General features: G+C 42.6%; 2 protein-coding genes across 2 annotated transcripts; both read right to left on the bottom strand.

Annotated features, from left to right (window-relative positions):
• Positions 1 to 555: 555 nt before the first annotated feature.
• LOC121561557 (nuclear receptor subfamily 1 group D member 2-like) lies at positions 556 to 9880 on the bottom strand. Its single transcript, XM_045208699.1, has 8 exons — positions 9317 to 9880; positions 6659 to 6886; positions 4817 to 4905; positions 4508 to 4652; positions 3641 to 4320; positions 3200 to 3376; positions 2708 to 2918; positions 556 to 1892 (listed from the first exon to the last, which is right to left on the bottom strand). Exons 1-8 carry the CDS (start codon positions 9333 to 9335, stop codon positions 1696 to 1698), a joined length of 1746 nt encoding a protein of 581 aa, XP_045064634.1. The 5' UTR covers positions 9336 to 9880; the 3' UTR covers positions 556 to 1695.
• Positions 9881 to 13739: 3859 nt separating this feature from the next.
• On the bottom strand, positions 13740 to 20190 carry LOC121561559 (ubiquitin-conjugating enzyme E2 E1). The gene is made up of 6 exons (XM_041874097.2): positions 20103 to 20190; positions 17949 to 18123; positions 17619 to 17669; positions 16400 to 16532; positions 14326 to 14473; positions 13740 to 13881 (listed from the first exon to the last, which is right to left on the bottom strand). Exons 2-6 carry the CDS (start codon positions 18092 to 18094, stop codon positions 13784 to 13786), a joined length of 576 nt encoding a protein of 191 aa, XP_041730031.1. The 5' UTR covers positions 18095 to 18123; positions 20103 to 20190; the 3' UTR covers positions 13740 to 13783.
• Between the last annotated feature and the right edge of the window lie 111 nt (positions 20191 to 20301).

The raw sequence follows: 20301 nt of genomic DNA, 5'->3' as shown, positions 1-20301 counted from the left end.
TGTGCAGCTCCTCTGCTGATGTTATCGGACATTGTATTACAAAAATAAACGTATTGATATCAGTTTTCAACATGGAAATAGTTGTACGACATAAAAATGTATGGACAGCATACCCTTGTGGAGGAACTTAGTCACTGCATTTCAGGTCCATGTGGTTACAGAGTTGGGTGGTGACTTTAAGCAAGGGGGGTCAAACTCATTCGAAACTGTAGGTTTTTGGTTCTTCCTTTCAATTAAGCCCTAGACAAACAGATGTGTGGAGTTCCTTACTAATTAGTGACCTTAATTCATCAATCAAGTGCAAGGGAGGAGCGAAAACCCGCAGACACTCGGTCCTCCTTGGAATGAGTTTGTCACCTGTGCTTTAAGCCAATTAATTGGACCTGGTTTGTAATATGGAAAATCACTATACAATAACGGTACCCCTATAAATGATATCGCAATGTAACTAACCATAAAACTACAGTTCTTAGTGCTTTACCCCTCATGGATGCTCATATTAGATCACCAAATGAGTTCAAACATATTGCACACAAAAAACCTCAAGACCGTAAATAACTTCACTTGTATTTATTTATACTATTTATATATTTATCTGATAGATATACATAATTTATTTACAAATTGCAATCTTGTCAGTAAAAGGAGACACATATAGACATTCCCCAAAAACAACAGATGGGAAAAGATTTCAGTTGCAAAGTCATGTGCTGTGCCAAAATGCCAGGAGGTAAAGTAAAAACCACCCAGTGACTCCTCACTGTGAGGAAGGTGGGAAATCAGTTAAGGAACACTTCAGTATCATCATGTTTACATTATGCACACATGATGTGGGTCTGTGCTGGCATCTGTGGTTTTGGAGGTTGACAGTCCACAACACAATGTGCAAAGTTGTGTTGCTGAAAAAGTGTCCTATCAACAACTCCCCAGAAGGAGGCGTGGTAGAAGCAGCTGTCAAAGACTTGCAAAAAATAAAATATTCAAAATATTCAGACGAATGAAATACCCTATGTCCACAAAGGACAGTAAAGATGACAATGCAGTTGAACAATTCAAAAATAAAGAAATGACTCCTTCCTCAGAGGGTTGGGCACGACAACATCAAGTTGTTCACTTAAGGATAGCCATGCAATAGCAGCAATCATCTGATTCATCAAGCATTCTTTCTGATAGATAGATGTTTACATTGAGTCTTGAGGGCTTTTATCAAACATATATTGGGTCGAAAACAGTGACCAATTGATATTGCGCATCGTTTGAAACATCCAATAGATAGCATAATCATCACATTCACACTGCTCGTGAGCAATACACTTTTGAATTAAACGGCTTTAACAAAACCAAGTAGTTCTGCACTTCTTCATTTCAAAAAGCCTGTATAGTATTTCTTCATCTTTTTCTTTAAAAATAGAAAGGTACCTCTAACTTGGCAAAACTACAAGCCTCTCACACACACACTTGTTCATAGCCATCTCCTATGAATAGAGTACAGTATCTTCTCTTCTCTGACCTTTGTCCCTTTCAACATAGTCCAAAATAACTTCTCACTACATTTTGGAGAAATACACTCAGTTCGTCGACTGCAAACAGTAGGTCCCCAAGGTCTCCCCTAGGTCCTGGTATAGGAGTGGCAGAGGAGGTCAGTCCTGGTTTTAAAGTGTGGAAGGAGGGTATTTAGGAGTCAGATGAGCCCCATTATGAGTGCACTTTGAAGGCCAGCAGTTCTTCAGAGTGCATGTTGTTGAGGGAGCGCAGCTCGGGCAGCTTCAGCAGCAGCTTGGTGAAGGTGGTAGTCTCGTTGGCGTGGTTCTTCATGATCAGACTCCGCAGCGCTCGGATCAGCGTGTCCTGCAGCGCCTCCACTGACTTCAAGTCCTGGATCCCCGAACGATCTGATCACAGAACAGAGCATAAGAACAGTCAGTATCAAAGAAGGCTTTGGGTTTCATCGTACACATAAGTATTGTGTGTTTGTTAACACCAGTGGCTGAATGGTATGTACAGGACTGCATTTTAAATGTCACTTTTGACCAAAGTAGTGCACTATATAGAGAATAGGGTGCCATTTTAGACGCAGAACCATAATACAGTCAGCCAGCCAACCAACCAGTCAGCCAGAGGACAGCCAGCCAACCAGTCAGCCAGAGGACAGCCAGCCAACCAGTCAGCCAGAGGACAGCCAGCCAGCCAACAAGTCAGCCAGAGGACAGCCAGCCAACCAGTCAGCCAGAGGACAGCCAGCCAACCAGTCAGCCAGAGGACAGCCAGCCAACAAGTCAGCCAGAGGACAGCCAGCCAACCAGTCAGCCAGAGGACAGCCAGCCAACCAGTCAGCCAGAGGACAGCCAGCCAACCAGTCAGCCAGAGGACAGCCAGCCAACCAGTCAGCCAGAGGACAGCCAGCCAGCCAACAAGTCAGCCAGAGGACAGCCAGCCAACCAGTCAGCCAGAGGACACCAGCCACCAGTCGCCAACGCCGCCTCAGCCAGAGGACAGCCAGCCAACCAGTCAGCCAGAGGACAGCCAGCCAACCAGTCAGCCAGAGGACAGCCAGCCAACCAGTCAGCCAGAGGACAGCCAGCCAGCCAACAAGTCAGCCAGAGGACAGCCAGCCAGCGACATGAGGACAGTGTGTTTACAATTACAACGTGTTTAAAAGGGCACTGTGTTTTACAAGGCCACTGTTTACAGGGACAGTGTTATTTACCGGCGGAGACGAGGACGACGGCAATGAAGAGGCTCATCTCATCCTTGTCCAGCTGCAGAGCGGCCAACTTCTCGCTGAAGTCACACATGGAGGTGAGCAGCTCCCCGGGCCGCAGCGAGCGCAGCAGCTCCAAGCTGTAACACTTCCCCGTCAGGAAGGTCACCGTGCGCTCGGCCACGTCGAACAGCGAAGAGAAGCGCACCATAAGCACCTGGAGAGAGAGAGGGAGGAGAGACGGTGTGTTAGAACAGGGATTTATGGTGTCTAGCACTGGACAACATCCCGGCAACAGTGATAATGCCCACCTAACTGGGTTAGAGAGAGTTCAATGTTGAGTTAAAATACACTGATACTCTACCATAACATTTCTACAGACTGTACTATATTCAACTCAACACTCAGAGTTAAAGAGAGTGCAATGTTCATTTGGAACACGACAGCCAGAGGTAGGAAATATCTATTTTTGGTATCAGATAGTCCAGGGATTCTTACCTCAAACGTTCCGTTTTTGAGCAGGCTGACTTGGTCGTACTCGGACAGGTCTCGGAAGCCCGGGATCCTCTTGGCAAACCCCACCACCTCGCGCACAGCCGGGATGAAACTCAGAGAGAACTCCTCCCATATCTCCTGGCTGCGCTGGCGGGGGTCCACATAGAGACTGGGAGTGACCTGGGGTGACAAGAGTAGAGAACAGGGGCCTCAGCAATGGAAAACAGGATACAGGAGCAATAATGCAGAAGAAACAAGATGGAGGGGATTTAGAGGATAGGGCTTATTGGGTATTTTCCATGTGTGCTTTAGGCATGGTTATGGTGTAATTTCAGGTGTGCAGTATACAATGCATTTCTACTGTAACAGTTTGTAAAGGCTTTCAATCTCATCATTTCCTCAATCTTTCAATAAAGGCAAGTTAAATGATAAAAGGACACTCACCAAGTTTGTCCTGTGGTCCTGTAGGCTGTATGATGGTCCACTGTAACCATTGGAGACGTTCTGTGCGTTGTGCATTTTGTTGAGGGTCCTGTGATGGAGGCTTGGGGCGCCGTTTAGTTGCGGAGGCCGCTGCTGGTAAACAACTCTCTCTTCCCGGTAGAGATCGTTGGTGACGTGTTGATAGCTGTTACAACTAGGTTGGTAACCCCTGGCGATGGCGTCTTCGTTGCAGCGGTTCCAGCTCTCCTGCGGTTCCTCCATGCGGCTGTCTCTCCTGTCTTTTTCAGTTTCCCTGGCGACCGGCGAAGGCGACTCGTCCGGTTCCTCTTTGATGGACTGTCGCTGCTCACGGCGGTACGTGAATGTGCCCTGGTGACACACCCTGGAAGGAGGAACCTCGTCATCCGACGAACAGGAAGAGGCAGAGCTGGTCTCCATGGAGTCTTGAGCGGAACGGGGTGAGGAAGGGTTGGAGCCTGATGAAGACGAGATAGATGAGGAAGAAGAGGAAGAGGAGCTGCCGTCATTGGGGAGCCCTTCCATGGGGCGGGGTGGACTCTGGGTGCCGTGGAGCATACTGTGGAGCTGGCTGTTGTTGTTCATCATGTTGTTCATGGCGTTCTGCATCTCCAGCAGCATGCGCTGCTTCTCCCTCTTTGGGATACGGCCAAACCTAACAGCTGGAGAAGGCAATCAAAAATAACACACATTAGTACATATATCACTAATAAGGGCTCAAATATCCCTACAGTCAGTCAATCCATCAAACTTCTAAAAGGAAACTCCTCACCCGCATTAACCATTGTATTTCCATATGGGAAAAATTAAGTTATTATTTTCTATGTACATGTAAAAGTGGAGACTCACAGTCTCTAGACATGCCCATAGCCAGACACTTCTTGAAGCGGCACTGCTGACAGCGGTTCCTGTTGATCCTCATGACGGTGCAGCTCTCCATCTTCAGACACTTCTTATACTGGATGTTATGCTGGATGCTCCTCCTGAAGAAACCCTGAGAATAATAACATAAAACATTGTTTATGCATGGTTATTACCCATTTTAAAACACTAATGGCACTGTTAAAACACTTATGACACAGAGCCATTGAATAACATGAATGAAACCTAGGACTAGCAGTGTGGCATTCCATGAGAAGCAGTCAGGACTAGTCTTACCTTGCAGCCCTCGCAGGCGTGGACGCCATAGTGGAACCCTGAGGCTACATCGCCGCACACTTTACACAACAACACTATGCCGTTGATCTCTGTAAGGAAAAACACACATCAATGTTACTACTAATTCATACCTCTCTAACAAATGTACTATTCCACCCGTACATGAGGATGACTCATGTAGACTTGAGAATAGTGTGGCAACTCATACAATTCATTTCCTATCCTTTGCCATTTTGAATATACAGTGGGTAAAAAGTATTTAGTCAGCCACCAATTGTGCAAGTTCTCCCACTTAAAAAGATGAGAGAGGCCTGTAATTTTCATCATAGGTACACATCAACTATGACAGACAAATTGAGAAAAAATTAGAATTTATTTGCAAATTATGGTGGAAAATAAGTATTTGGTCACCTACAAACAAGCAAGATTTCTGGCTCTCACAGACCTGTAACTTCTTCTTTAAGAGGCTCCTCTGTCCTCCACTCGTAACCTGTATTAATGGCACCTGTTTGAACTTGTTATCAGTATAAAAGATACCTGTCCACAACCTCAAACAGTCACACTCCAAACTCCACTATGGCCAAGACCAAAGAGCTGTCAAAGGACACCAGAAACAAAATTGTAGACCTGCACCAGGCTGGGAAGACTGAATCTGCAATAGGTAAGCAGCTTGGTTTGAAGAAATCAACTGTGGGAGCAATTATTAGGAAATGGAAGACATACAAGACCTCTGATAATCTCCCTCGATCTGGGGCTCCACGCAAGATCTCACCCCGTGGGGTCAAAATGATCACAAGAACGGTGAGAAAAAATCCCAGAACCACACGGGGGGACCTAGTGAATGACCTGCAGAGAGCTGGGACCAAAGTAACAAAGCCTACCATCAGTAACACACTACGCCGCCAGGGACTCAAATCCTGCAGTGCAAGACGTGTCCCCCTGCTTAAGCCAGTACATGTCCAGGCCCGTCTGAAGTTTGCCAGAGTGCATTTGGATGATCCAGAAGAGGATTGGGAGAATGTCATATGGTCAGATGAAACCAAAATAGAACTTTTTGGTAAAAACTCAACTCGTCGTGTTTGGAGGACAAAGAATGCTGAGTTGCATCCAAAAAACACCATACCTACTGTGAAGCATGGGGGTGGAAACATCATGCTTTGGGGCTGTTTTTCTGCAAAGGGACCAGGACGACTGATCCGTGTAAAGGAAAGAATGAATGGGGCCATGTATCGTGAGATTTTGAGTGAAAACCTCCTTCCATCAGCAAGGGCATTGAAGATTAAACGTGGCTGGGTCTTTCAGCATGACAATGATCCCAAACACACCGCCTGGGCAACGAAGGAGTGGCTTCGTAAGAAGCATTTCAAGGTCCTGGAGTGGCCAGATCTCAACCCCATAGAAAATCTTTGGAGGGAGTTGAAAGTCTGTGTTGCCCCAAAACATCACTGCTCTAGAGGAGATCTGCATGGAGGAATGGGCCAAAATACCAGCAACAGTGTGTGAAAACCTTGTGAAGACTTACAGAAAACGTTTGACCTGTGTCATTGCCAACAAAGGGTATATAACAAAGTATTGAGAAACTTTTGTTATTGACCAAATACTTATTTTCCACCATAATTTGCAAATCAATTCATTAAAAATCCTACAATGTGATTTTCTGGAAAAAAATTCTCATTTTGTCTGTCATAGTTGACGTGTACCTATGATGAAAATTACAGGCCTCTCTCATCTTTTTAAGTGGGAGAACTTGCACAATTGGTGGCTGACTAAATACTTTTTTCCCCCACTGTATCTAGTATCCTTGCCATACTGAATGGATTTCCAGGACTGAAATACACTCACTGGTGATGCTGCTCTTGGTGGAGGTGGATCGCCCAGTCTTCTCTGTGCCGTGGCTACGTGGGTGCTTGGCTGTGGTAGGGCGGGCGATGTCCACCATGATTCCTACTGCCCTGCTTGGCAGTGAGGGATGAGGCGGAGAGGAGCACAGGTAGCCGCTGCTGCAACTGTCACTCAAACAGGACTCCGGGCTGGAGGCGGAGCCAGAAGAGATGTAGGCTATTACACCACCTGAGGGGAGAAGGAAAAAACCACAAGGTTAGTGGAATTAACTCAAATTTACGTCATATCAAAAACATAATATTGATGTCGTAATATTTTGTTACAACTAAGAGGGACACAAAGTTTTATTCTAAGTTTTTACCCAATTGTAAGTCAGAGTAAGGTTATAATAGTGATGGAATTGGACCAACTAGGTCAAAGGTAAATAATAAACCATATATAAACATAATATAAACCATAAAATCTGATAAACCATCTGCCTGTTTGCTCTTGCCACACCCAATATATGTATGCCAGACCGTTTCCCCCCTTCCTTCATTCATCCTGGTGTTTGACCTGCTTTTACTACCTCATGCCTGGGGACTGAATAACACCACTGTTACATTACAAGCCGGCTCTATGGGTGTGTACAGTTATCCTAAATAGTACAGCAAAGCCTGCAGTCCCAGCCAGGGTCATACATGTCACCATTATTGAACAAAAATTATTTTTATTTGAAGACTTTATTTGAAGACTTTTGGGCACAGGGTGATAAGGTGTGTTACATGATACACCGAAACCTAATAACAATCACAAATATCTTCAATTTTACCTAAATTATTTAATGGTGTACCGTCAAAACATGACACTTTAAAGTGTAAAAAAAAAACATATGTGTTTCTGTAATCATTTGTATGCGCTTTAACATTTCTATTCCATCTAGGTTGGCGTTGGGTTTCTCAGTTCTTCTATAATATATTAAATTGATGAATACCGCCCTCTACAAAGCAAAAAAGCAGTAATTGCACATTAGGTCAAAAATGAGTTGACATTTTTGATACACTAAATACATGCTTTATCATGTGGACAAAATCTGTTTCGGATCAAATGGGACGTCATGTTTGCAGTAGCTGGAAAAAGTTAGTGAAACCAAGGAAAAAAGCAGCAACTGCAATCGCTCACCTCAGTTACTGCTTTTTACCTTGAATCACTAAGCTTTGGGCTGCAGTTACTATGGTTTACCTTGGCATTATTTATTGTTGCCTGTTGAAACAAGTATCAAACTATATGACACTGACAGCCACATACAAATAAATGTATAAACACAAGTTTGTGTTTTAAAAAATTGTCATTCCAGTGGGTGTACCAAGCAAGAAGGCAGTAACTGCCGTCCAGGGTCAAAGATAATGTCAGAGGTCAGGGTCAATATGTATACAGAGATAATGTCAGAGGTCAGGGGTCAATATGAATACAGAGATAATGTCAGAGGTCAGGGTCAATATGTATACAGAGATAATGTCAGAGGTCAGGGTCAATATGTATACAGAGATAATGTCAGAGGTCAGGGTCAATATGAATACAGAGATAATGTCAGAGGTCAGGGTCAATATGAATACAGAGATAATGTCAGAGGTCAGGGTCAATATGAATACAGAGATAATGTCAGAGGTCAGGGTCAATCTGAATACAAAATAAACTGAGAAAAGACAACAGATAATATCTCCAATGATCTGACTACAACTCATTTGGCTCGACAATTTAAAAACCCTGAAGTCATTTTTCTAAGTTTCAATTTATGAGCAGTTACTGCTCTTTTGCTTGACAGGGCATAATAATATATCATATTTTTGTTTCTGGCAAAAGCAAAGTTATTCCTGTAGTCATTGGTGTTATGTCACGATATTACATAAGAATGTTGACATTATTAAACCAAAAGCTTGAATATGGGCTAAATAAGCTCAGCTAGGGAAAATAATACACCTGTTGCTTTGGGTAGAGGAGGCTCAGACACTAAATCAACATATATGCTCTACTATGTAGCCATAAATGTAGTTCATGCTCTCGAAGACCTGGCCATGATTACCTAACCAGCTATGACTATTCGCTTCCAAAACCCACCCACGTGTGGAGCTGTCATGTCTAAGAGAAAATCTAGGTCACGTGGTCTCACGTGGACCTGCATGCAGCCCTTGAGCTGGGACAGAATTACGCAATGATTGCGTCACAGCCTCTTCTCGACCAATGAGCAGTGAGAGTCGAGAGGGATCGGCACATGACTAGGCAGCTTGGTCCATGTGAGGTGAAGCAAAGCAGAACATCGTAGTGTCAAAACAAAAACCCCGTAGCACAATGCCATTCCTTACCCATATACATGGCTTGACAATAAGTATACCAGAAAAGCTAAATAATCTATTAGAAGGTTTCTAATTGTGTTCCATATACAATTTATAAAAAGCACACAACTATATAAAATATGAACAGATAATAGCCAGATTGCACAAGCTTTTTTCTAGAACAGATACTTAGAACGACACAATATTTATAGAAAGCGACAGTAACACTAGATTTGTAACAAAGTAACACATTTGTAACAAAGTAACTGTTCAATGTAGCGAGAGTTGGACAGTGACAAGATACATTGTAACATTGTAATAGCACGGATAATAAAACCGGTCTTACCAGGCTTGGTTGATCCCATGTCTGCAGGCTCCTCGATTCCGGGAATCGTTAGAGAAAGCAACCTATGCTGACTCAATGTCTTGTCAATAATTCGCCAGTTTCACAAAGTGCACTGGATGTTTTCTTCAAGGATTGCAAAGTGCTATTTTCGTTAGTAGCACAGTGGTTCACTGTAACAAACTCAAATTCAAAGCGTCGATCATCTAAAGCTCAACACTTTTTCTTATTTCAGTCTCAATGACATTACTGTAGTAAATATTTGTAGCATTAATATAATTATCTGCACTCCACTGTCAGTATCCTGAACAAAACAAGTTCTGCTCTTCTTTCAGTCAAAATGTTCCGAGACAATTCTGTGGCATCTAATACAACCCGAATTGATTTTGTGTGTAACAAGATGAGAAACGCAGGATGAACTCCGTTGTTTGATGACTCTTCTGTACTGAATGTTCTCAATAGTGTTAACCATGTGACCCAGTTGTCAGCCACTCCCACTTGCCTGGGCGCTTGACAGACACTTTAACCCAGTGACACACTTTCACAGACCAGAGGCAGAGTTAAAGGCACAGTGCACTCAAAAACTTGATTTTCCTGTTATTTCACACACACATACTGTATATCAACACTATGAGCTTGGAATAATACTGTGAAATTGTGAAAATGATGATAATGGCATTTTAGTGTAAGAGCTGTTTGAAAAGACCATCTGACATTCCAGCCTGTTTTGGTGGGATGGAGTTTTGGCCTGCCTGGTGACAAAGTCCTTAATAAACAAATAAGAGAGTTCCATACCTTTCTGCCAATAACAACTAGTTTTCCGTTTTCCGTTTTCAGCTGTCCCATAGTAATGAACGTGTCGGGAGTCGGGATGAGACAGACAGGCAGGCAGCGTTTCTCAGCTAGTCGAAATCATGAATCAGCTGGCATAATTTGAATGGATATATACAAAGATATGTAAATTGAAAAAAGTTCAAAAGAAACCAAGTGCAGCTAGTTTGCAGTCTTTCCGGCTTCAGTTTGAAGTGATTGTGTTAGCTCAATAGCTGTGTTGTTGGCTAGCTCCTTTGAACAACAGTGTCCTTACAAGTGAGCACATCTTCTATGCCAGGTGAAATCGTACCTCATTAGCTCATTGTTATGGATGTATCCAAATAAATGTCACTAGAAAACAGCTTAAACAAATGCAAATAAGGCTACTTTGCTGTTATTCTGGCTGCACTTTTTGACGTGACTGTAAGTTAGCCTTAGTTGGCTAGCTAGCAAGCAATGGATAAGAACGTTGCCAGACAGTATGGCAATGGAACATATAGAACAAAAAGACTGAAAGACTGGGTCGCGTCTCTAGCAACCGAACCGATAAAAACGAACGACCAGCCAGCTTGGGTAGCAACCCAAGATTTGTATCGGGACTTTATCTTGTGGAAGGATGAAATAGTATGAATAAATTAATCAAAATAACGTTTTTAATGAAAATATGTAAATTATTATTTGAATATGTTGGTAACCCGTTGTATAAAAGTAATAATGCCCTCGAAGCCGGTGTTTGGAGGATATATTGGCACGGATTGCCGGCCCTCGACGAATCCTCCAAACACTGGCTTCTCGGGCATTAGCGCTTAAATACAACTCAAACACTACACAAACTCATAACAATACACAGGGGCTCTACAAGTAAAGTTATGTCAATAATAAAGAATATGCTAGAAAGCTTTGTGTCCCTACTAGAAAATTACAATCGGTGTGTGTACAAATGTGAGCACTGATGTCATCAACATTAAAAAGCCTGTATCTTGCCTATCATAGACCTACTGCTCTAGTAGTTAAGTAACACATTGCAGGTTAAAGTCTGTCAACCTCAAATGCCAGATGTATTTTGACAGGTAAGAGTTAATTTGATTAAAAGGCATGCAGCTAATACTACTGACAAGTGAGAGTATACTTGGACTTTAAATGAGGCTAGGGTCCATATAAGATGGAAATATATGTTTGTTGTTATTATTGTAATGACTTGCATAAATAGTAAATATTTTGGTAAAGGTATTGTTTTTATGTATATTAATGCATCTTAAATCAGATATTGCCATTGCCACACCTGTTATATATTTCATTGTTTAAACCTCAGGGCCCATAGTTTCATTTAGATAATTTCTGGTCCATTTAGAACAGCTGTTCTTGGTAAAGGGTAAAACAGCCACTTAATGGACTGCTGCAGAGCCATATTGGCATGTTGTACATAGTAGAGGCAGTTCATCACTAATCCTTCATCTAACCATAAACAAGCACACTCGGTATGTACAGTCGTGGTCAAAAGTTGAGAATGACACAAATAGTAATTTTCACAAAGTCTGCTGCCTCAGTTTTGATGATGTCAATTTGGTCCTCTGTAGCTCAGCTGGTAGAGCACGGCGCTTGTAACGCCAAGGTAGTGGGTTCGATCCCCGGGACCACCCATACACACAAAAAAATGTTTTATGCACGCATGACTGTAAGTCGCTTTGGATAAAAGCGTCTGCTAAATGGCATATTATTATTATTATTATATACTCCAGAATGTCATGAAGAGTGATCAGATGAATTGCAATTAATTGCAAAGTCCCTCTTTGCCATGAAAGTGAACTTAATCCCCAAAAAACATTTCCACTGCCACAAAAGGACCAGCTGCCATTATGTCAGTGATTCTCTCGTTAACACAGGTGAGTGTTGACGAGGACAAGGCTGGAGATCACTCTGTCATGCTGATTGAGTTAGAATAACAGACTGGAAGCTTTAAAAGGAGGGTGGTGCTTGAAATCATTGTTCTTCCTCTGTTAACCATGGTTACCTGCAAGGAAACACATGCCGTCATCATTGCTTTGCACAAAAAGGGCTTCACAGGCAAGGATATTGCTGCTAGTAAGATTGCACCTAAATCAACAATTTCAAGGAGAGAGGTTCAATTGTTGTGAAGAAGGCATCAGGGCGCCCAAGAAAGTCCAGCAAGCGCCAGGACCGTCTCCTAAAGTTGATTCAGCTGTGGGTTCGGGGCACCACCAGTGCAGAGCTTGCTCAGGAATGGCAGCAGGCAGGTGTGAGTGCATCTGCACGCACAGTGAGGCGAAGACTTTTGGAGGATGGCCTGGTGTCAAGAAGGGCAGCAAAGAAGCCACTTCTCTCCAGGAAAAACATCAGGGACAGACTGATATTTTGCAAAAGGTACAGGGATTGGACTGCTGAGGACTGGGGTAAAGTCATTTTCTCTGATGAATCCCCTTTCCGATTGTTTGGGGCATCCGAAAAACACCTTGTCCGGAGAAGACAGGGTGAGCGCTACCATCAGTCCTGTGTCATGCCAACAGTAAAGCATCCTGAGACCATTCATGTGTGGGGTTGCTTCTCAGCCAAGGGAGTGGGCTCACTTACAATTTTGCCTAAGAACACAGCCATGAATAAAGAATGGTACCAACACATCCTCCGAGAGCAACTTCTCCCAACCATCCAAGAACAGTTTGGTGACAACCAATGCCTTTTCCAGCATGATGGAGCACCTTGCCATAAGGCAAAAGTGATAACTAAGTGGCTCGGGGAACAAAACATCAACATTTTGGGTCCATGGCCAGGAAACTCCCCAGACCTTAATCCCATTGAGAACTTGTGGTCGATCCTCAAGAGGCGGGTGGACAAAACAAAAACCCACAAATTCTGACAAACTCCAAACATTGATTATGCAAGAATGGGCTGCCATCAGTCAGGATGTGGCCCAGAAGTTAATTGACAGGATGCCAGGGCGGATTGCAGAGGTCTTGAAAAAGAAGGGTCAACACTGCAAATATTGACTCTTTGCATAAACGTAATGTAATTGTCAATAAAAGCCTTTGACACTTATGGAATGCTTGTAATTATACTTCAGTATACCATAGTAACATCTGACAAAAATATCTCATAACACTGAAGCAGCGAACTTTGTGAAGACCAATACTTGTGTAATTCTCAAAACCTTTGACCACGACGGTATATGAGCTTGCACTGTTCCTTTAGCACCAAATACCATTTGCTTTTCAAGTTAGAGATTACCATAATGTTATTTTGCAATAACTAAATGCTATTAAAAGTAAAACATGGACATCAAAACCGTAAAAAAATACTTAGATTTGTAGCTATTGTGGTACAACTGTATTGTAGTTCCATATTAAAAAGGTGAATTGGCGAAAGGTGAAATCCATGTTTTTATGGCACCGTTTATGCATTTTATTTTAGGGATAGCCTACTATATTTCAGGAGATTAGCAATAGGCTAAGCAGTGGAGTACCCTACGGAGAGTCCGCTAATAAAATATATGACATTACATATTTCATTGTTTTTCTTTATTGTTTTTCTTTATTTTCATACGCAGAGATAACTTAATCAGGAACCAAAAAATATACCAGACAATAAAGTACTAAAAATCTGAAATAGAAATACCCCCCCCACAGACTGCTGTGCTCTATGGGCCTATGTGGCGTACCGCTTCGTCCACTGTTTGGCTGTTCTGTCATGCTCTGCTCTGTTTGTTGTGTACTGGGTGGCGATGCTTCCAACCAGGGGATCAGCTGTAAGTGAAAGACAACATTAAGGAAATAACAGTTAGATGAGGGTGGTGAATCTTGAAACAATTACTTTGCTCCAAGTGATGAATTAAATGCATTTTATAACTACTTATGAGTTATGACAGCTTATAGCAAGTGTTATAATGCACTATCAGTGGTATCATAAGGAATTATAAATGCACTTATAAGGCATTGTGTGTGGGCTTCAAAGTGTTACCCATAATATATATTTTTTAAAGTCTTCCATATCTGAGGACAAAATGACACAAAAGAAATGGTCCGGTATTTGCTATTTACCATGTTACCTGCAGATTCAATTTGACCCTTCTCGGGAGTCAGGAATACTAATATTTTCAGCCTGGGACAGATGCAGATCTGAAGAGAAACGAGTAAAAGGGGACAAGGAAGCCAGTTAGGCTCCCCGTCATGGTTTGATGCATCTCTTACCTGGGTTACAGTCTGTGAGCAGAGAGCAGATGGACAGCAGCACCTTGGAGATGGTGAGGGCAGGGCTCCAGTTGTCCTTCAGGATGTCCAGACAGATCACCCCCTGACTGTTGATGTTACAGTGGTAGATCCTCGTCCGAAATGTTACCTTGAGGAAAAACAAAACAGTAGAAAACTGATAACGTACCTGCCACGTGCATATTAAACATAAGGCTAGAAACTCTAGATCAAAATCTATACTGAACAAAAATATAAACGCAACATGTAAAGTGTTGGTCCCATGTTTCATGAGGTGAAATAAAAGATCCCAGACATTTTCCATATGCACAAGCTTCTCTCTCAAATGTGGTGCACAAATTGGTTTACATCCATTTTAGTGAGCATTTCTCCTTTGCTAAAATAATCCATCCACCTGACAGGTGTGGCATATCAAGAAGCTGATTAAACAGCATGATCATTACACAGGTGCACCTTGTGCTGGGGACAATAAAAGGCCACTAAAATGTGCAGTTTTGTCACACAACACAATGCCACAAATGTCTCAAGTTTTGAGGGAGCGTGCAATTGCCATGCTGACTGCAGGAATGTCCACCAGAGCTGTTGCCAGATAATTTAATGTTAATTTCTCTACCATAAGCCGCCTCCAACGTTGTTTTAGAGAATTTGGCAGTACGTCCATCCAACCATTTCTGTCTATAATAAAGCCCTTTTGTGGGGAAAAAAAGCATTCTGATTGGCTGGTCTTGGCTCCCCAGTGGGTGGGACTTTGCCCTCCCAGGCCCACCAATGGCTCCACCCCTGCCCAGTCATGTGAAATCCATAGATTAGGGCCTAATGAATTTATTTAAATTGACTAATTACCTTAGGTGAACTGTAACTCAGTAAAATCGTTGAAGTTGTTGCATGTTGCGTTTATATTTTTGTTCAGTATAGCTATTTATTAAAGTGGATCAACCTTTATTGGGGCAAAAGACAATGCATGTAGGTCCGGAATGATAACAGTCTCACTATACTCGTTAGTATCGTGGCAATAAGGAAAGGAAACAAAACATGAAGCAGATTTTATTTATTTAGCAAAACTGCTCTAATGTTGGAAACAAACATAATTATGTTGTCATCCAGAGTCACATTTATTTATTTTCCAAGCTATAAATCACACAATATTTTAGATACAGCAGGTTTTTAAAGGACCAAAGAGTTTGGTTTCTTTCGTGTTTTAATTTTTGCCATGGAAAAAATTTTGCGATACTGGTATTGTCCCAAACTTAATTCAAGCATTAACAACTGAATCATTTAAACACACGAAGCAGAAAATATCTAAAAGTGAAAGAAAATCACATCCATAGACTGTTCTGGCACCCAAGTGGAGGAGTCACTTGGTGGTTGATGAGAGTACTTCAACATATTAACAAGGAAATTCTATCAAACCGCAGCGATGGTTGGTACTGTAGATATGCTGCCTGGTGTGTTCTAGAAACTGGAGGAAATTCAGTCATCCTCATTTCACCATTCACAAAGAGAAATTCCATATTTTATTGAAATTATCAAATGTGACATAAATAGTTCATATAAAATCTAATTTCATTCATCGAGCAAATTTCAATGAAGCTTTTGGATTTGTTTTTAGCACATGGAATGAAACTTAGAACGGAAAAGTTAACTAGCGAACTAACTAGTGAGCTAACTAGCCAAGCTACAAGCTATGTTCCGAATTGGCTATTTAGTTAGTGTTGTTGTTATCTATCAAATTGTATAGGATACCTTGCTGTCTCTGGCAACGACCCGACTCGCACATGCACATAACGCGCACACAGAGGCACACGTGTAAATAGCTCTCTAGCATCTGGAAAGTGAGTCTTTGTTTTCTTTTTTTGCTGTGGTGGCAATAATTTTGCAGAGGCACAATATAACAATATAACGTCATCGCCGGTCACATTTTTGGCTGTGTATACCCCGAATAACACGCAAATCAATGCTAAGTAAATCTGTCCCATTCATTGCGAGGGACTAAACCAAGATGACTGTTTTGTGGTGTAGAGTAAGTAGTGACAGGAAGCTGACGATTGCCCAGTACCTTGGGTGGTTTGAAGGGGTAGTCGGGTGTGAAGGCGATGTCCAGGAAAAAGACCCCTCCCTCGTAAACAGAGCCCGGTGGTCCCAGGATGGTTGACCTCCACTCATAGATGTTGTCTCCTTTGGGGCCAGCGCTGAAATTAAATGAGAAAAAGTTACAGATTATGTTACACTATTAGCCTGGTCACAGATCTGTAAGTGCTTTATCCAACTTCTTTGTCGTTACCCACCAGGAAAACCAAAGGAGAACAGTCTCCCTAATTGGCGTAAACCGGACCACGTTCTTTGTTATTGTTATGGCTCAGGTCGTTTGTGTGTGTGTGTGTACTTCGTCTCATTGCCACAAGGGACAGATAACTTAAAGCGTCAATCAGCAGTTGAAAAAATGACAAAGCATTCTCCCCACTCGTTTCGGTAAAAAGCTGAGGGATAGGGCTAGAGAAATGTAACCACTCAAATTCATAGACAGAGCTATGGATGGTGAGACTGACCATCCATGATTTCAAAATTATAGTTTTAACCATGTGTTGAGGCTATATAGTGTTACAAACATTGGAGTGAAACAAGCTTATATATTTTGGGTTCTGATAGGGTACAACAGTTGAACTAAGCTCATAAGGTTATAGAATAAGTTATATTCTTCAAGAATCAATGGGTACATTTCATTAATTCAGAAGTCCCAAAATGGATGAATCGATTGTCCATTTAAAGTATTGCACCTGCAAAAAACTTGTTTGTAGCAGTTCTGCCAAACTGTTTAGAGCCTATTATCCCTTGGGGTTGTACTCACTTGGTGACCACACAGAACAGTACATTTTCTCTCAAGCTTCAAAGAAGCCTCCATTCACAACCAATCACTGATGCCGTGCCTCTGTATCATGACCCATATTGATTTCCTCAGAGCAAATCAGCCTTTATCCTTGGTACATGCTGAACATGTAGTGGGAATTATCTAGGGAGTCATGACTACAAGGCTGATCCAATACAATGTGGGAGACGTAAAATTGTGCTTAATCCAGCCTGGCATTTCAAGTAAAAACAGTTTGATCAAAATAGAGGGTGTAGCTTTATTTTATCAGCATATGGGACAACATGAGAAACATCAGAAAGTAATGCAAGCCTTTATTGTTTTGAGAGTCGTCTGTACGTATTGACTATGGCAATATGCAAGACACTGGGGACAGATTGGAACAGAGAAGATGAGCTCAAATAAAACCAACCTGCAGTTTGGCGGAGGGTCCAGCGTGATATCTGCCAGCTCTTTCTGAATCCTGCAGAAACAAACATGCATTCAGATCAATCATTGATTACCCAGACATACCTTTACACATCTTTGTTTTCTCAGCCATGGACTTGCGAAAGTAAAAATGGCACAGATATTTTGGTCCAATACAGTGAGGCTAGAATAGTTTGAAACACAAATAAAGTACAGAGAAAATCCTAGTGCTAGCTACAATCATCTATGATATTAACCCACCCCTCTGGCTAAATGTCACTTTGTGGGTGTTGTGTGTGACAACCACCAATATTTCATGAGGTTTGGGTGTTACCTCTTCGCGCTGGTGGATAGCAGCTTGGAGGTCTTGCTCATACTGGCTTTGCTCTCCCGTTTCTTGCAAGGTGTGTCCTTTGGTTTGTTTTGATTGGAGGAAGAAGATGACGAGCTGGTGCTGACACGGGAATCCTCATCCGACATACCGGTTTGGACAAGAAATTAGCAGGAACCTACAATGTGATTGTGATGCAGCAGTTGAAGAACAAAAAAGCAGTTGCTTTGACAAATTATATTGCTTTCAAGTTATTTGCAAAATGAAGTAACATTTTACATTTTTGTCATTTAGCAGACGCTCTCATCCAGAGCGACTTACAATTAGTGAATGCATACATGTTTTTAGTTTTTTTCATACTTGCCCCCCGTGGGAAACTAACCCACATCCCTGCCGGCCAAACCCTCCCCTGCCTTGGACGACGCTGGACCAATTGTACGCCGCCCATGGGTCTCCCGGTCGCGGCCGGCTGCGACAGAGCCTGGACTCGAACCAGGATCTCTAGTGGCACAGCTAGCACTGCGATGCAGTGCCTTAGACCACTGCGCCACTCGGGAGTAACGTTACAGTTATGACAGAGCACCTTAGACGTTCTAGGAAAAATAGCTACCCCCAACATAGCTTGCTGAGATTACCTAAAAACACGCCACTTCGACACAGCTACGACCGGAAGTGACTTTTTTGTAGCAGGTTAGCTGAATTTACGTAGCAGGTTAGGAGAGTTAGGTTAAGGTTAGGAAAGGGTTTAGTGAAAATGCTCTCCTAACCTGCTAGGGAAAGTCACTTCCGGTCGTAGCTGTATCGAAGTGGCGTGTTTTTAGGGAGGCGTGTTTTTAGGGAGTCCCTAGGCTTAGCGGAATTGCCAACAACCTGATGCATCTGGTTTTCAGGGATACAGCTTATTACACCTAGCTTCCTTTTCAGTTGAAACCGGGATGTGAGAACTCCGCTCAGGCGTTTTCTTTAACACCTGCTACGTTAGGTTAGGACAGTGGACCCAACCTTTTCCGGTTACTGTACCACCAACCGAATTTTGCTCTGCCCAGAGTACCCCTGATTTCCCCCTCATGTGCATTTTACCAGTAGGCCTATGGTCTCATGAGTCTTCAAGTACCCCCTGTGGATAGGCCAAGTACCCCTGGTTGGGAACCACTGGGTTAGGGAGTCCCACATAGCTTGCTGCTTGGCTAGTGCTCAGTTGAAGTATAGGTAATTGGCTAGCTGCCACCCCCCTCCCTCCCCCTGGCAATAATATTGTGATTATGGATCGTTGCGCAAACAATGTTGGACAGTTTAGAGTTGGACAGCTCTGATATGGCAAGCCTCCATTATTCCCCAAATGTAATAGATCATGAGTGATATTGGACAATTTAGCTACCTTCAGAAAACCGCCCCAGAACGAACAAATGGAACCATGGTGGTGAACAACAGCTAGTTAGTCTGTGTGGCCAACCACCATTTGATGGGAACATTCTCGGGCCTCCTTCACAGTAACTAACGTTAGCTTGCTAGCTAGTATCTCTGGTCTGGAGTTATTTGCTATACAGCCTCTTCGCTCCGGGAGACCTGAAACGTTAGACACTGATCTCACACATTGTCCTGTGTGTAAAATACAGGTCTCCTGGAGCGAAGAGGCTACAGTAGTTTGCTAGCGAGTTCGCCTACAGTAGTTTACGTTTGCAATTGCTTGTGCCAAGTCAAGCTGGTTGGACTAGCCGGTTTGGTTAACTAACGCTGGTCATAAACGTCCGACCTTCTGATTTTGTCTCCCCAAATATTAGCCGACCATTTGACTGCCCAGACCTTAGCCAACGTTAAGCTAGAAAGTTAGCAAAATACTGTAGTTACATCAACATTAACGACGCCCACCTCAACCTTTCAAAATTCAAAGATATTTAACTTAGCCAGCTAGCTATTTGGCAAACAACCTCACACCATACAGTGAAGCTAGCTTAGCTAACGTTACTAGCTTGAGCTAGCTAACGTTAGATTTATTTCCTGAGCCAGGCACTGTCACCACAAATGTGTCTTGAGTCGTTAACTAGCCGTCTTTTCCAATACTAAACAAGTTGAATACACTCAGAGAACTACAAAGTATTTTATAAGTCATGAGAAATATTCAATATTAAAAGTAACGTTAGCCAAGTAGCAAATTACCTCCTTTGTGTCTGCCTGAGTTCACTGCCTGAGCTCGTGCGTATCGCCTTCTGTGGAACGGAAGTGCCGCGGGTGCAGTGTAATCATATTGCGCCTTCACAATAATGAAGTTTAATCGGTGCACAGGGATCATTCAATATTAGGTCACAGTAGACTATGACATTTTGATATCATACATCAAAAAAATATGAACAAAAAA

This window comes from Coregonus clupeaformis, chromosome 28, assembly GCF_020615455.1.
Source record: "Coregonus clupeaformis isolate EN_2021a chromosome 28, ASM2061545v1, whole genome shotgun sequence".
NCBI lineage: Eukaryota > Metazoa > Chordata > Actinopteri > Salmoniformes > Salmonidae > Coregonus > Coregonus clupeaformis.
Note: the sequence above shows the minus strand (reverse complement) of the source record. Positions and strands in the feature narration are given on the sequence as shown.

Coding starts and splice junctions, on each gene's coding strand:
- LOC121561557 (XM_045208699.1), bottom strand. Junction 4,321..4,507: donor TATGGGCATGTCTAGAGACT/GTGAGTCTCCAC, acceptor TGCCTTCTCCAG/CTGTTAGGTTTGGCCGTATC. Junction 2,919..3,199: donor TCAAAAACGGAACGTTTGAG/GTAAGAATCCCT, acceptor CTCTCTCTCCAG/GTGCTTATGGTGCGCTTCTC.
- LOC121561559 (XM_041874097.2), bottom strand. CDS start 18,094: ATGTCGGATGAGGATTCCCGTGTCAGCACCAGCTCGTCATCTTCTTCC. Junction 14,474..16,399: donor ACCCCTTCAAACCACCCAAG/GTACTGGGCAAT, acceptor TTTTTCCTCAAG/GTAACATTTCGGACGAGGAT. Junction 13,882..14,325: donor GCTCACAGACTGTAACCCAG/GTAAGAGATGCA, acceptor TTTCACTTACAG/CTGATCCCCTGGTTGGAAGC.